Source organism: Thunnus maccoyii, chromosome 16, assembly GCF_910596095.1.
Source record: "Thunnus maccoyii chromosome 16, fThuMac1.1, whole genome shotgun sequence".
In the NCBI taxonomy this organism is placed as follows: domain Eukaryota; kingdom Metazoa; phylum Chordata; class Actinopteri; order Scombriformes; family Scombridae; genus Thunnus; species Thunnus maccoyii.
In genome coordinates, this window is record NC_056548.1 from 29349539 (window position 1) to 29366113 (window position 16575).

The following is a 16575-nucleotide window of genomic DNA, read 5'->3' on the forward strand; positions in this document are numbered from 1 at the left end:
GTGTGAATGTGAAGAATGATTTGGCGCACCGGTGCGAGTGTGTGAGTTCTGACACCAAGATTAACAAAATACACAGATTCGCTGAGCTTCTGCTTCTCTCTTACTACAAAGAGCAGCATATAAAACATTCAGGCAGCAGCTTCTCATTTTTCAACTGTTTTCTTGTTGATATGTGTTTCCTGTAACCTTAACCTGACCCCCACCTTATCAATTACCCCCAAGCAGTTATCTCTGCTACACCTAACCATAACCTAACCTAAGCCCTAACACCAACTGCAGAGTGGAGCGCTACAGGAAACATCATTTTAAAGAGAGGAGAAACAGACTTTGACACATGAGTCGCTGTTGCATTGACTGTCACTGTTGCTGGTTAATATGACAAGCATGACTGACAGCAGGTCGTATCAGCTGTCACTAACTTAACATTAATTCCATGAGTAACTTGACAACAAAATGAAACTGTCTGTTGTCTTGTAAAAGTGCTTTCTGCAGCTGGTGTCTGTCCTCTGCCGAAGATTGTTTATAAGGGAGGAACCTCCACTCTGTCACATCACTGTGTCACTGCAAATGTGTTTTTTGCTGTTCTCACTGCTCCAACATAATTTAAGCTTATAAACTAAATATCTTTGAATCAGTACCTTCAGTATTTGGATCAAGGAGCTCATGGAAAAATCAGGTGTTCCAAATTCAGTCGTCAACAGCTGTTATTTCAATGTGTCAGACACATATTTAATCAATATTTAGGTAAATATAAGAATGGGATTTAAAAACTTGATAGGGACATACCTAGTGTAGACCTTCAGTCAGAACTTTTTGTTCACTGCTCCCCAGTGCAACAGTACCTTTTGAAAACATATAACATTACAGGAAAATTCTTGTTCATTACAATTTGTATCTTATTTTTGTAGTAATCGACTTTTTATGGAATATTTGACCATTATAAACCATGCAACTCATGAAGACACAACAGGCTTCAGAAGAATAATTCCAGATCAGACAGACAAAAAAGAAAGGAAAAAAAACCGAAAGTTATTTAGGGGTTACAATTAACCATTGGAAAAAAACCAGGCTCTCCGTAGGTTTCCTCCATAATGTTTGAGTTGTAAGTCTTGTGCTGTAACTGCTGTGTTTGTGTTTGTGTGTTTGCATTAGCTCGGAGGCTGGAAGTGTACGAGGCAGAGAAGAATGAAGCTGCAGGTCGCTCTATGACTCTGAAGTCCGGCTGCAGCGGTAAATCTCTGAGCTGTCGTTCCCTCAGCTGCAACCGCAGCTCCGTGTCTCTGCACACCCTCACTGCTGAGTCAGAGGAAGAGGAGGACCAACTGTCCAATCACATCCAGCCCAGGACCAGTGCCTTCTGCAGCCGCATGGTCAGACACTCACACACACTCAAACACACCATAGACACATTATTTATAGTCTGTTCGGGTCATATCCAGAATTGAGAAAGTATTGCAACTTATGCAGCTTAAACCACACTATAGTCAGAATATCTCAGCCTGTGCTGCACAGATGTGCTCTGATTTTATGGAAGTGTAGTATTAAATCACACTTAGTACATTCACATGCACACAGGAAAGCAGAAATCAGGTTGTGCAATTGAACAACATGTTAACACACACAGTTTGTTAACAATTGGGTTGTACAACTGAGACTATGTCACGTGACTTGCAAGAGGAAGGCTCGGAGCACATGAGGGAACTCCCTGAGCCAACATGTAACTTGTGTATCTGTCAGAATAAACTGAATAAACATTTCTGCCCTGGGCATGTTATGATGGATGCTTTGTTCATGCTCTAGTCATGATGGCTCAGCTCCTGCTGCTTGTGTCTCTTCAGGCGAAGGAGGTAGTACCTGACCCTGAGCTGGTGAGGAAGTTGAACTGGCTTTGCTCTCCTGTGATGCCTCACTCTGGTGTCTCCTCTGTGACTCCATCCAGCCTGGAGCTCACCTACATCACTGACTTCTTCCTGGCTCTGGCAATCTGCAACAGCGTGGTGGTCTCCTCACCCAGCCAGCCGCGACATGTGGTAAGTGGACAACATCTCCAAAGATTATATATGCCTTGTACAGCTTCTTCATTTGTTTATATTGTGATTTACTGGACTGGAAAGATTTTCTGGTGGACTGGTGGTGTGCTTTATGTAACTCTATGAGACTAAAAAGTTTGCTTAACTGTACTGTGTGTGTAAATGCTGTAGTTCAGTGTGACATGGTGTCACAGTTTGGCTGATTAAATGTCACGTTGTAAAGATGAAACCAGTGATGGGTTGATTAAGGTGTTAAATGAAGAAAGGTTGGAAGCACCTTGCTTGGAGAGAGCAAAGATTTACGCATGCACAAACGCACACACACAAATTAAAAAAAATGATCAGATTAAAAAAAGACTGGCAGTTTAGCTCAAGAGTACTCTTACAAAAACTGATTCCATCTTCTCTTTCTTTCATCGTCCCTGCAGGTGCCTGAAGCACGAACACCTCTCAAGTCCCTGGAAGAAATCAAGCTGATGTTCCAGCGCTTCAGCTTCTCTCCTTTCTCAGCCCTCTCCACCCTGTCCCCTCCCCAGATCAGAGGCAGCCCTCGTAGCTTCACCAGCAGGCTCTTTGCCCGGGGGAAGACGGGCTCAGCATCCCCCAACAGTACCACAGAGGGGTCAGATCCAGGCAAAGACAGCAACCTGGAAACCTCCAACCCAAGGCATAAGCTAGACTTATCTGCCAGAGTGGAGGAAGGAGCCGCTGGGAAGGTGGAGGACAGGGAGATGGAGGACGATCTCAAGAGTAAACAGACAAACTCTGACGGGGCCTGGCAAGATGCGGAGGACATGAATAGGGAAGTTGACACTGAGAGCAACACTGATGATGAACTGCTGTATGAGGCAGAGAGTCCTGACGAGGCGGCTCTGGTCCACGCAGCCCGGGCGTACCGCTGCACCCTGCGGGGACGATCTGCAGAGAGCCTGCTGGTGGATCTGCCAGGAATCGGCTCTCTGGCTGTCCAACTGCTCCACATCCTGCCCTTTGACTCCAACAGGAAGAGGATGTCAGTGGTGGTCCGCCACCCGCTCACAGGAGAGGTGGTGGTCTACACCAAAGGAGCTGATTCAGTCATCATGGACCTGGCTGAAGGTACCTAACAGAATGAATACTGAATAAAAAATGACAGCTCCAACTGAAGGATTATTATAACAGAGATGTTGCATCACTTTCTGTCCCTGTGTTCTGTTCAGGTGCAGAACAGGCTCAGGACATCTACAGTCACATCAGAGAGCAAACTCAGAAACATTTAAACAGCTATGCCAGAGAGGGCCTCCGCACACTCTGCATCGCCAAAAAGGTAACGTTTCAGGAAGGTGATACTGACATGAAGACAGCATGAACTGTGGGTGTCAGGAAACGGCTTTCTACATTTTTCTTGCACATTTTCATGTACTATCATGAAGTCTTATGCTCTCAACAGTTCAGGTAAAGCTCATTAAAGCAACTCCACCTAAATGATGTCTTCAAGTTACATGAGGAGCTGAGCTATCCCAAGACCAGGGGCTAAATTTATCAAGCTTCTCAGAGCAGGAAATCACTCCTAACTGACCAAAAAGTCTCGGTGATCCTGAGATTTTGGTTCAACTTTTAGGATGTTGAGTAAGAACATCTTATCAACTGTCGTAGCTTGGGAAATCACTCCTAACTCGGTTGATATTTAGGAGCTCCAGAGGTGTCCTGACCTGTTGGGAGTTTCCAGGAGACGGCATTCAGGCAGAGATATTCTGTGAGAGGAAAGATGTTTTATGGAAGCTTGATGAGAATAAGCTTATTGAAAGATCATTTTCACCAGAAAAAAATGCTGTAATGGGGAACATGCAGCTTTGCAACAGTGATGAATCAAACTTTGATTGCCCTTACACAGATATGGTGCATGTAAGTGAGACTAAAACTTATATGAACACAATCACTTATCTATTATAATTATATTAAATTGATGTTCATATCACATGTTTATTATTCATGGAGATTTAAAGATTTCACTCAAATAAAATAAACTTTTAAAAAAAGTCTAGTTATACATGTTCTTATAGAATAACATACCACTGACCAATCAGAATGTACAATATGACAGATGTAGGGTCAGTTTATATCTCTGATTGGCTTTTCCCTCATGTGATTAATCATGTGATCACTTGCGAGTTGCTCTTAAAAGTTACTTTTACACTTTGCTGTAAGTAGGAAAAAGTCACTTCATAAATGTGTCATTGCTCCCACTCAGAGAAGAACTTTACTCCTAAGTTGGTTCTTTAGAGCATTCTTCATCGTCACTAGATAAATGAGCTCAATCAGCTACAATCAGCTGATATGATTTTACTATTTTTGATGCTTCAATGTAGATGTTAAACGATTAGTCGATTTAATTGATTGCCAGAAACATAAGTTAAAAAAAGTCCTGGATAACTAAAAGCACACTGAAGGCACAAGTTAGCACAGGAGGTTAAATCAAACATTAAGAACATTTCTAAAAAGTGAGTTCTGAGTAAATTCTGGAACAAAAGAAGATTGGTGCAGTCATGAATGTGTTTGGGCAGAGAGCTGGCTATGGATGAGACTCTGTCACCCAGGTTTAGTGCTGGTTCAGGAGCAGGAGATACAGACTCCACCTGTCTCATGGCTAAATATACAGCTTCCATTCCATTCCACATGTACTACTCTCTGCACTTCACCAGCAAGTGTGTGCGCTGGTTTGCACCTGGTTTTTAATATTAACATAAATTTTAATATAATTACTAAAAATGTCATTCTTTTAAACAGTTTCTTCAAAGGTCAGTATTCTCTATCTGTGCACATTTGTCTGCTTAACCGGTGTTCCTCAGAAGAGAATCCACTGTCTGTATTGAAACAGGTGTGTGTGTGTGTGTGATCAGGTTGTGGAGGAGGAGGAGTATGAGGTGTGGCTGAAGAGACAGCTGCTGGCAGAGAGCAGCATAGAGAACAGAGAGGAACTGCTGCTGGAGTCAGCACAGAGACTGGAGACCAACCTCACCCTGCTGGGTAGGACATGGACCACACATATCAGAACTGTGATGACTCAGGCAGCTCAGTAGAGCTTAATGTGCTTTTCTACATGTTCAGGCAGCACAGGGATCGTAGATAGACTGCAGGAAGAGGTCCCAGAGACCATAGAAGCTCTTCAGAGGGCCAACATCAAAGTCTGGGTCCTCACTGGAGACAAACAAGAGACAGCCATCAACATCGCCTACGCCTGCAAACTCCTCCGTCCCAGCGACCGGCTTCTGACTGCCAACTGTGGAAGCAAGGTCAGTGGAAAAGTTGTTGTTTTTGGAGTTCCACCTTCCAGCTTATTGGTGCTTATTTGGTCTGTTCTCATCTACTGTCCTCATTCTGCAGGTTCTAAATACTGAATTATAAGTTTGGCTTACAGTGTCGGTTAGCTTGCTGGCTGCTCTTTAGGAATGTGTCCACCCTACTACCCTAGTATTGTACGTTTACAGCGTGTGCAAACTAACTCTTCTCCTGCCGGTGGTGGGACATAACAGTGCTGGCCTGTCTGTCTGTCCATTCAGCACTTTGGCCCAAAACTATTCTTAAAATCACACTCCACTCAAAAATACATCTTTCCTCTTGTTCCTACAGTTGAATATTTGAGCTTGTCGGTGCAGAATGATGTATGTACAGAGTTTTTAACATTCATCTGCTGAAAATGGAAAGTTTCTCTGTGCTCATTGAAAATCAGATTTTAAGGGGTGGACCTATGAGCATGATTTGTGACATCACAACTAGTTTTGAGCCAGTTGTGGTCCACTATTCAACTTACACAAGTGTCATTCGGAAACCTCCAGTGTACATACACTGAGAATGGACTTTACATATTCATAGCTTCTGGATTGTTTATTTAGGGAGAAGGAGATGTGATTTTAATGAATGAAAGTGGTTATACTATACTGTGATCTTTAATGATCCCCTCCAGACATTTATAAAGACATAACAATAATGTGTGTCTGATATGGTTTTTCTGCAAGAGAAGTACCACTTTAAAATCCTTAAAATAGCATCTCCTCCTTATTCCTGGTTAAAAATTCAAGAATCTATGAATATGCAAATACTGTTCATTTCAGAAGTTGAACTGCTGGACACCAGATGTCTCCTACCTCACTGTAAAGTCCATCCTCAGTGTATGTGCACTGGAGGCCTCAAGTTTGGACCTCGACTGGCTCCAAACTAGTTGTGAAATGTGAAAACAAAGTCTGAACATACATCATTCTGCACAGTGAAGCTCAAACATCCAACTGTAGGAACAAGAAGAAAAACATATTTTTGAGTGGAGGGAGACTATAACGATAGTGTTGAAGTGTGTTTCTCCTCAGGAGCCTGAATATGCTCGATACATTTAATAGAAACCTGACCTATAGAATATGAAATGTCTTGTGCGTGCCACATTGATATTTAGTCCTGATGTGAAAGAATAATCAAGGTCACTGAAAAGTCATCCTTTAGGGAGCATGAATGTTCACAGCTGATTTCATTCACTGTTGTGTAAGAAGAAAGGTCAAGGGGTCATAAAAATCATATGGGTAGTAAAGTAGTAAAGATATGTTGTAAAGATATGTTCTTCCACAACAGTCCCACAGACTGTCTTACCAACAGCTTGTTTGATTGTGATCAATTCAATGAGGTAAGTGAACTGTGACTCTGTATGATAGTATTTATGTATGTTTTCTCATCAGGATGCGTGTGCAGCCTTACTTGAGGACCTCAAACTGGAAGTGCAGCACGGTGAGGACGGTGTGACTGAGCAGACTGCAGCAGGGAATCATGGGGAATTGTCCTCAGGCTGTGCGGCTGGCTTCATTCTGGTTATAGATGGCCGGACGCTGGACTGGGCACTGCAGGAGGAACTGAAGAGAGACTTTCTGGAGCTGAGCTGCAGCTGCAGGGCGGTCATCTGCTGCCGCTCCACCCCGCTGCAGAAGAGCCAAGTAGTCCAGCTGATCCGGGACCAGCTGAACGTCATGACCCTGGCTGTGGGTAAGGACATGTAGCAGGTCCAAATGTTGCTTGTTAATGAATAATTAAGATGTCTGTTGAAAGCATGTTGATTTCTAAGTGTGTAAAACCTCTAAAGCCATCATCCTATACCTCTCACCGTGGAGGATAATGCAAAGTTGTGTTTGTTCATTTAGGTGATGGAGCCAATGATGTGAGTATGATACAGGTGGCTGATGTGGGTATCGGGATATCTGGTCAGGAGGGCATGCAGGTAACAACCACTAGTTTAAACCAGCACCTAATAGAAGCACATACATCTAAATCACATAAAGGGAGCATATGACTTATTTGTTGTCAGAACAAATAAGTCATATGCTCCATGAGAACTTGAAATGGAAATATAATTCCCAATGTTTTATTTCTAAACATTTTCCCCTTTTGTATGTTATGTTTCTGGACTGTTCTCCAGGCTGTGATGTCCAGTGACTTTGCTATCTCCAGGTTTAAACACCTCAGTAAACTGCTACTGGTCCACGGTCACTGGTGTTACTCTCGTCTTGCAAACATGATCCTCTACTTCATCTACAAGAATGTGGTGAGAGATCTTTACCAACCTCGACATAGTCCTTATAAAAGTTTGTGAACTAGCTTGATTACAGTGGGTAAGGCACTCACCAATACAGAAAAAAATCTACTTCACAAACCTCAAAAGATGCACAAACATCCTCAGTGGTAAATTTCTTGATCTAATGTTCAACAATTCTGTCAATAGACAAGACAAGACCATGGAACAGATTTACTGTGGCTTTTGAGCAGGTTTTTCATGTGATGCATGCTGTATGTATCTAACAGACATGGCAGGCCAGAGCCCATGAACATATTATTACCTCCTAATGTAGCTCATTAACAATTAGATATGCAGTACAATATATATCCATTCATGAGAAATATTTTGAGTAATAAGTACTTTTTTGAGCGTAGTGTTCTCATTCAAATCCCACCTCTGACCTGTACCTGTGAGCTCTCCTTCATTCACTGCTTGTGTTAGTTCCAGGATCAGGAGCTGACTGTGTGATGTGCTGCTGTCTTAGTAAATCAAACATTTATTGCACACAAATTGAGGCTACAAACTCAATGCAGTTGCACGATGCCACTTTCTTAGTAAATCTTGCCACAAGTATTTTGCTCACATGATTTTTCCTGCCACCACCCTCCTTACTTACATGATCACTATCTCGTGATCATACCTGTTCTACTGGATATTTGTTGTGTAAGCAGCAGTTGGGATTAAACGTTGGTTCTCACATATATCTCACCTGGAGGTTCCTGTCCCACCTCTCTAGGAGGTGGAAAATCAGAAAAAAAAGCTAAATACCATATAAACACATATAAACATGTGCATCCTCACCTGTGTGTGTGTGTGTATGTTTACTGCAAACAGCGTTTCATCTAAAGCAAAGACTCAAGATGCTTTGTACCCTAATTTAGCTACTAGCAACTCTGCAGGCCCTCGTTGACACAAACACTACAAAATACAATCCAGATGTTGTGAGAATCCTAACTGCTGTCTGTGTCTGCAGATGTATGTGAACCTGCTGTTCTGGTATCAGTTCTTCTGTGGTTTCTCTGGGAGCGTTATGACCAACTCCTGGGTTCTGATCTTCTTCAACCTGCTCTTCACCTCCGTTCCTCCTCTCATCTATGGCGTGCTGGACAGAGACACACCTGCAGACACCCTGATGCAACTGCCTGAGCTCTACCAGGCTGCACAGACTTCCAAGGTGATTACACGCACACGCACACACATACACACACACACCAGACACAACACAGAAACATGTCCTTCTAAAACCTGCTATCACAGCTGCTGCTATTCAGTATTTAGATTTTTTAAAATTATAGTTTGCTTTTGAAATGGGACCACAGAAAATAATATTAATACTAATGACATCATTGGATCTCAGCAGGTTCAGGTCATATTATTGGCTTCTCAGAAACACTGAATATGTGATCAATATGTATGCAGTCAGATCATATCATGATTTGATCATGAAGACCAGCATTAGGAGACAGATTTCTCCAGTTAACCTGATCAGACATGCTGTAATTATTTTATTATTAATGAGAAAAAAAATCATGTTCTTTATTTATTTTATCATTTTTTTATATTTTAAGGTATAAAATAAGACTTAATGACTGAATGACTTTCTGTGGTCCATATGTTTTGTATTGACATGTACTGCTGTGGTCACATGCGTTTAGTTACTGTGGTTTCTGCATTTCCAGCAGGAAAACAAAGCCACTGAAGTCATTAAGAAGTGTTCAGTGGTGGCTGTTGTGTGCTTAAACTGGCTGACAGATGATGTGTGTCTCTGCAGGTCTATGCTCCCTACATGTTCTGGATCACTGTCCTGGATGCTTTTTATCAAAGCCTTGTCTGCTTCTTTGTGCCTTATTTTGTAAGTACAGCGAGTCAGATTGAGTTGATTCCATTGCTTCACTTTACATTATAGTCTTACTAATACTGGACGCTTTGGGCTGATACTGATATCGATATTTGGAAATTTAAAGAGTCTGATAACAATATATTCACCAATGATACATTTTTAAAACATAAACAAACAATCTTGATACAGATTCCTAGATTTTTTTTTTTTTTTTTTTAAGAATTGTGACCAAGATACACACTAATCTGGACATTTTTCAGTGTAAAAATCAACTTGTCACTCCCCTCTGGTGGACAAACTATGAACTGCTGACCTGCAATTTCTTGTTACTTGTGGGTCAACATACACACAGATACCGATATCTGCCATAAGCTCATATAAATAATACCCATATTATAACCATATATTATTAGCAATATAGCAGATATCAGCAGATATATGGTAATCGTTCAATATTGATGTTCTCTCCAAAAGATGGTTCTCATATCAGAATTAATGGTACCCAGCTTCATTTGTCAAACATCTGCCTGAAATCTGAAAACATTTTTTTATCAACTCATTGTTTAAATCAGTCCTCCAGAGATTCACTGTCTCTTCCACAAAGTTAGTTGGCCTTGGTCCAGACTTTTTGTGCCTACTATGAGTCAAACTCCAAAACCACTGGATCCTGCAGTATAGCTCTACTTAATGGTGGTGACCAGGCAAGCCCAAATGTTGCTGTGTGCTGTTTCTTAAACATAAAACTAACACTGTCTAACACAGCGGCCTGGACAGCCTTACAGCTTATCACACCGTGACAGTTTCATATCACAGAGTAAGGAGCATCTATCCCACTGTAAGATGCTGTGATGTTTTTTCTCAGGCATACGCAGGGTCAGACGTCGGGGAGCTGTCCTTCGGCTCTCCAATCAATGCCTCGGCTCTCCTCATCATCCTGCTGCACCAAGTCATCGAGAGTCATACTCTGGTCAGACACACTGCTACACTGAAAGCAAACTATAGCTTAACTATCTCATTGTTGTCATTGGAATCATTGATTATGTCCACCACTTGCTTTAATGACCTTCTAGGACACCATACTATACATAACGCCCAACTGTGTGTGTGTGTGTGTGTGTGTGTGGTGAACGCAAAGAACTTGATCACAGTCCAGACGATAACTCACATGAAGAGCAGATAAGCACGAACAGTGTCCCCTGGTGTGTTGTGGAGTGTGTAAATCCTCTGTATTACCTTGCAGACATGGATTCATGTGCTGGTGTTGGTGCTCAGCGGGGGTTTCTACTTCGGCTTTGTGTTGCTCTTCAGTGTGTGCTGTGTGACCTGCAGCCCCCCAACCAACCCTGTGGGTGTGGAGACACTGCAGATGTCCCAGCCTCTCTTCTACATCGTGTGTGCTCTCACTACTGTGACGGCTCTGTTACCCAGGTACACACACACAAAACATATACAGCCATACGATCATATAACAGAATAAATCAGAACAGGATGTCAGGGCTGTTCTTTTCAGATGCAGATGAGATATGCGGCCTCCTTTTTCCCTTTTCCCTTTGAAGGATACAAACAGTCTATCCTCCCTTTGTAACCTAAAATCTATCTCTTGTCACTTATTCATGAGGTTGGTCCTCATCAATGATTGAGTCATAAAATTATCATGTTAGCATTTCTGGAAACTAGGAGCCTCATGTATCATACCACACCATGCATACGCTGGTATCTAAGCATAGAATCTGACCAATCAGTTTCCTCTTGTGCTTCAGCATGTCAGCACATTTAGAATCACTCCTGTGCCCAGTGGAACACACGTATAATCACAAGCAGACTGATAATCTAGTCATTAAGAGTGAAATGTCTCTATTTCTCCTTGTTTCTGTAGTACTGCACCGCAGTGAAATGTCACAACTCATAAACTCACCATGTTTCTGAGTTGTGTGAGATTATGCTGTGGTGAATCCTCTGGATTGCATTAAAAGACAACATATTAATTTGACAGAAAGTCAGAAGGTTGGCATCCAGAACTCTTAGAACAGTAGTTCTATTTGTAACTCTCGTTTGGATTTATAATTTAAAAAGAGAACTGGAGGTTTTAACTGTCAGCAGTTGGCTTGCAATCAGTGTGTGAGTCAAACATAAGCCGTTACATAGCTGCTCTGATCTGAATACTTTTTAATTTAGTGACCAACTTTTTTTAAATGTATTTTTCCCATTTAGTTTGCTGAAGATACAGGAACATAACACAAAAGACTGAATGCACTCATACAAGGAACATCAACTCCAAAATGAAATATTTTGCATACAATCAAAAACACAGACAAGATGGGTCAAAATCTCCACCCAGGGTCCTTACAATATTGAAAAAAAGTAACCCCATACCTTCCTGCCACCTATACTTTATATTCATGAGTAGATTTTTTTTTTCAAATGTGTGAAGAAGTGTGTTCCAGCTACAACAAGGTGTTAAGTTGTTCTTAAATTAATATTATACACACACAAGAGCAAATGTTTGCTTGACTTGAGTGGGAGACATTGAAGTGTCCGCCTGTAAGCAGAACCACGCAGTAAAGGTGTGATTGTCATAGGCAGTGATCCAGCTGCAGAATCAACACACAATCTCAATGTCACTGACTTGCGGTGACAAGTCGTCATGGTGATGACATTACACGTCTTGTGTTTAAACCTGAGTGAACACACATCGCATCTTTCACACACACCCACACAAACACACACACAGATAAGTATGCTGAAGTGTGTTGCGACACTCAAAACACAAGAAACGACAAGAAATTAGAAGTTCAGTCTGGATCTAGATCTTTGTTTTGGACTTTGAAAGTCCTCTGACGGTCCTAAAAAATACATGCGGCTCTACAGCGGTGAAGTCATCAGTCACATATAAAAAAATCTCTCCTGTGCTGCTGTGGCCCCTCACTGATACTGACTGATACTCATACAGTCCTGTGTGATTTGTCTGCAGGCTCTTGTTTCGGGCTCTGCACAGCTCCTTATACCCGCCTGCTGTGAAGAAAGCAGCTCAGTTGGACAAAGTGGATTCAGAGAAATACTGCAGGAGAATGCAGCGCTGGAACCTGAACCACTCCAGAGCCAACAGGCTGCCAGTATGTGCTGACAACCCCGGCCTGGAGCCCAGCACAGGATCAGTGGTGTCCTGACCAAGCGCCTGCACACACACACACACACACACACACACACACACAGCAGGCCATGTCAGCAGAGCAGAAAGACTCATGGCCACGTAAGTTCAGCTGACATGCTGAAGTCAGTTGCATGTCAGAGACAGAATAGCACAGAGACATTTGTGGATGGATCCTTCAGTACAATCAAAGCTTTTTAGTAAACTGCTCCACTCCTCATCTATTTATAGACTGACTTGGCTTCATGTTTACCAAAGGACTCTTGGTGAATTGATTTTTCTTCTGTGACGTGAGCTGCTAGAAACAAAACCATATTTTGATTGGACATGGAAACAGAATGGAAAATATCCCACTGTTGGAATGTTGTCTTTACTGAATGGATCAGAATAGTGAGTATCTGGTGAAATAGCACATCAGCCATCAATTCATGGTAACAGAAGCTGTGAAACATTGACCATCAGAAGGAGCTGTATGTATCATTGTAACATGAGGAAATCATCAGCACATTCACCTTCTGACATTGGCTTCATTAACATAAAGAAAGTCTCTTCTGGCCAATAGTCTGTACTGTGGGTTACATTGAGATGGTTGCAACATTCACACTGCAGGTGACCAAATATTTTCTTTTTAATTTTCACATCTCCCATCAGTATGACCTTGTGCTGCATGACCACATGGAGAGGTGTTCATCAGAGAGACAGTGAAGTGATGCCTCACTAAAAGCCGATATTCAAATCTTGGTTCTCTTTTCGCCTCCTCACCCTTATCATTTTTCTTCTAAACTTCATTGCACATGAATACTTCCATCATGCATGAGTATACCTGTTATCACACTGTTGACAGTGATGACACATCTCCATGACAACTGACCAAAACTCCACTGAAGAAGCCACAGAGTGTGGTGAAAAGTTCCAGGAAACAACAAGGACTGTAAGTGGTTCTTAATAACAGCGATTTTAATCAATATTAATATCAAACATGTTTCTGAGGTCAACTGAAAGCCTGCGGTGTGAATGTAACACCTTTAACCTCTATATATGAAGGAGGAATGGGGGGGGACTACCAGCACCGCAGCACCCTGTGTGATCCAGCTGTCTGCATCATGGTCTCATTAGTTTCTGTCTACTACAGTGTAGATACCACTTTTTGTGACTTAACTGTGTGGTGGAGTTTTTTTTTTTTTTTTTATCACTGATGTCTTTTTAATCTTTAGTCTGCTTGGCACTGTTTCATGAGGAACAAACACACTAGCATGCTCACAATGTTAGGAATGTGTTTACACTTTTGTGAGCTGTGGACAGTGTGTAGAGATTAGTGGAATTTCAGAGCTGTTAGAATAAGCAGCCTGTTTTTGTTTACCTGCTCAGCTGCTCTCTCTGCACTGACCACCAGGGCAGAAGAGGTCAGTTGGGGTAAATGAAGGAATCATCACTGAGTCATACTGACTTGATTTGGACCAGTCTGTGTGTATTTATTAGCTGACTTTGTGTTGCTGATATCAGTACTCTCCATCCTCTCCACCAGCACCTTTCTCAGCAGTCACATGACAATACTACACCACAGAACAAGGACTGAGCTTGAGCTGTTTCTCAGGGCAGACTGATGGATCTGCAGAATAAGTCATAATTCTTCATCTGAGCTGCACCAGCAAGGATTAACAGAAATCAAGATTTAAAGGTGATTTTGTTCCTAATAGTCCCACTTGGTTATATCATATCCCAGCTCACTGTGCTTATATTAGAAATATTGTAAGCCATGATTGAACCAAATCACATCCAAGACTTAATTCTGTTACAGCTGAAACTGCAATTTAAATGTAACCAGTTTCAAATGCTCCAAATGTCAGGTGATACTGTAAATTCTTCCAAATGATTGTGCGCTCGCACATTTTAGCTTCATTACATTTTGCTGACTGTTTTCAAATGAATGCTATACAATTTTAAATTGTCAGATGTATTTTTACTACTGTATACTATTTATCCTTGCACACAAACAAGCCTTGTTAGCTCAGTTAGAAAATGAAATTTAATTATCTCTATATAATAAAAAAGACCTCTCAGATTCACAGATCGCACATATTTTATGTACTGCTGAAAGGTGGTGATTATGGTCTGGTTACCTTGTGTACTGATGTCTTATATTTGAGTCTAAATCAGTATATTGGTGTTATAGATGTGGCAGGGAGTGATTAGAAAAATACATACTGCACAGACTTTGTCAATTTCAAAGCAATTAGAGTAAAAATGGCCTGTAAAGTTATTACTATTCATCTTTTTTTGTTTTTGGAAGAATCATATCATTTTGTAGGTCCATGAACTTGGGAAGGTCTGAACTAACATGCACAACCACTGATACGGTCCTTCTAATTGTCACTTGTAGTGGTTTAATTTGCATCAGTAGTTAAAGCATCACAGGCAGATTTCTTCCAGAAAAATTAAAGATAGACCAAAGTCTGTCTCAAGTTTAATGTGTTCTCAAATGTGGTCAAATTAACACTACTTTTCCTGTCAGTATAATGCGTATGTGTTTATCACCATAATACTGTTAATAACAGACAGTTCGGCTGTGTGTGATGTAACAGATTTGATATGGAACTTGAACACCATGATATTTAAATTTGAATTAAATATCATAATGACATTAATCTGAATTATCTTTAAAATGAGAGTTTAAACAAAAAACAAATAAGATCAAAATAGTTTCACCCTTGTCTGTGCAGCACAGCAGTGGAATACTGTGTGAATGTTATGTGAAGGAACACCCAGCCAGCCTGTCAGCATCCACGCTGCCCTCTCCTCCTCTGCAACTTAACATGAACTGGCCTTACTGCATCTGTGCACATCTGTATGAGTGAACCAGGTGATAACATGAAGATAATCTTTCAGCCTTAACTTTGATGCAATACTTTCTAGATGTTGACTTTTCTACAAAAGCCTTAAAGATTAAAGTGCAGTCAACACAAGTCACTTTTTTCTACTCTGTAATTGAGTTGTTAAATTAGATGTATGATATGTATGAAACTTCCAGTGACTGTGAGACTTTCCAATAAACAGCTTGTTGTTCAGATCATGTGTAACATGCGTAGTGTGTCGAAATAACCTGAGAACTGTTATGAAGTCATCTTGTTGGATTTGTTATATGAAAGCCAGCCTTAACCGTTTACAAGGAAACCATGTGCCTCTCCACAGAACCACTAGTTCAATCAAGTGCACCACATTTACAAGAAAACATCCATCCATGGGAAGTCAAAATCAGATATGTTCCTATTTCAGATATCTTCAGTTTGAGTTTTCTTCAAGCTGAACTCCTTATTCATTGCCATTGTATATCTCACATCTGCTGCTCTGTAAAGGAGGTCTATACTGAACTTGCTGTACTGATTGGCTGAAGCCTCAGGAGTCCTGTATCAGAAATGAGGGCAAACAACTTTTATTAATTGACTGGACTTATAACTGCATGTTTAGGGCAGATCAGTACAGACTGAATGAAACCAAGCAGGGACAACTGTGTGCTAAGATCAACAGATAATGGAACTGCATTATTGCTACAGCACATCTTATAGAACAGTGGTTTTGACTGATATCATGAAAAATGGTGTGATCTGGTTTAACTGAATAATGTTCTTGCACTTGCAGGATCATTATCAACTGTTAAAAAGAAATCAAATAATATAACAATTATTTGTGTAATAATATAGATGTGGAGTCAGTTAACATGATGTTCCACGACACCTAAACAAGAGGTCAGTGTATCATGTGTAATTAGGATTTTGACTACATTTGGAGACAGCACTGATGTTAGTGAACAGGGCTGTAGCTGCCACTGAGGATGCTACAGGTCATTTGTATTTTCTCTGGGAGTTACTTGTCATAGGTCGATACCAGTATTTTTACTCATAAATCCCTCCAGACGTCATTTAACACATGTAAAAAATACTCTGTTCTGACAAATAATTTGTGCTGATATGTTTTTTTTTCCATGCATATA

General features: G+C 41.1%; 1 protein-coding gene across 1 annotated transcript in view; it reads left to right on the top strand.

Moving 5' to 3' along the window:
- The window catches only part of atp10d (ATPase phospholipid transporting 10D), a 47068-nt gene extending 31416 nt beyond the window's left edge, over positions 1-15652 (top strand). Inside the window, exons 10-23 of the mRNA XM_042387812.1 lie at positions 1153-1370; positions 1839-2030; positions 2459-3128; positions 3230-3336; positions 4910-5036; positions 5118-5302; positions 6731-7031; positions 7187-7263; positions 7462-7587; positions 8573-8773; positions 9371-9451; positions 10302-10406; positions 10680-10867; positions 12411-15652. Of these exons, the coding sequence (XP_042243746.1) occupies positions 1153-1370; positions 1839-2030; positions 2459-3128; positions 3230-3336; positions 4910-5036; positions 5118-5302; positions 6731-7031; positions 7187-7263; positions 7462-7587; positions 8573-8773; positions 9371-9451; positions 10302-10406; positions 10680-10867; positions 12411-12606 (2774 nt within the window). The 3' untranslated portion in view covers positions 12607-15652. The remainder of the gene's footprint in view (positions 1-1152; positions 1371-1838; positions 2031-2458; positions 3129-3229; positions 3337-4909; positions 5037-5117; positions 5303-6730; positions 7032-7186; positions 7264-7461; positions 7588-8572; positions 8774-9370; positions 9452-10301; positions 10407-10679; positions 10868-12410) is intronic.
- Positions 15653-16575: the final 923 nt, after the last annotated feature.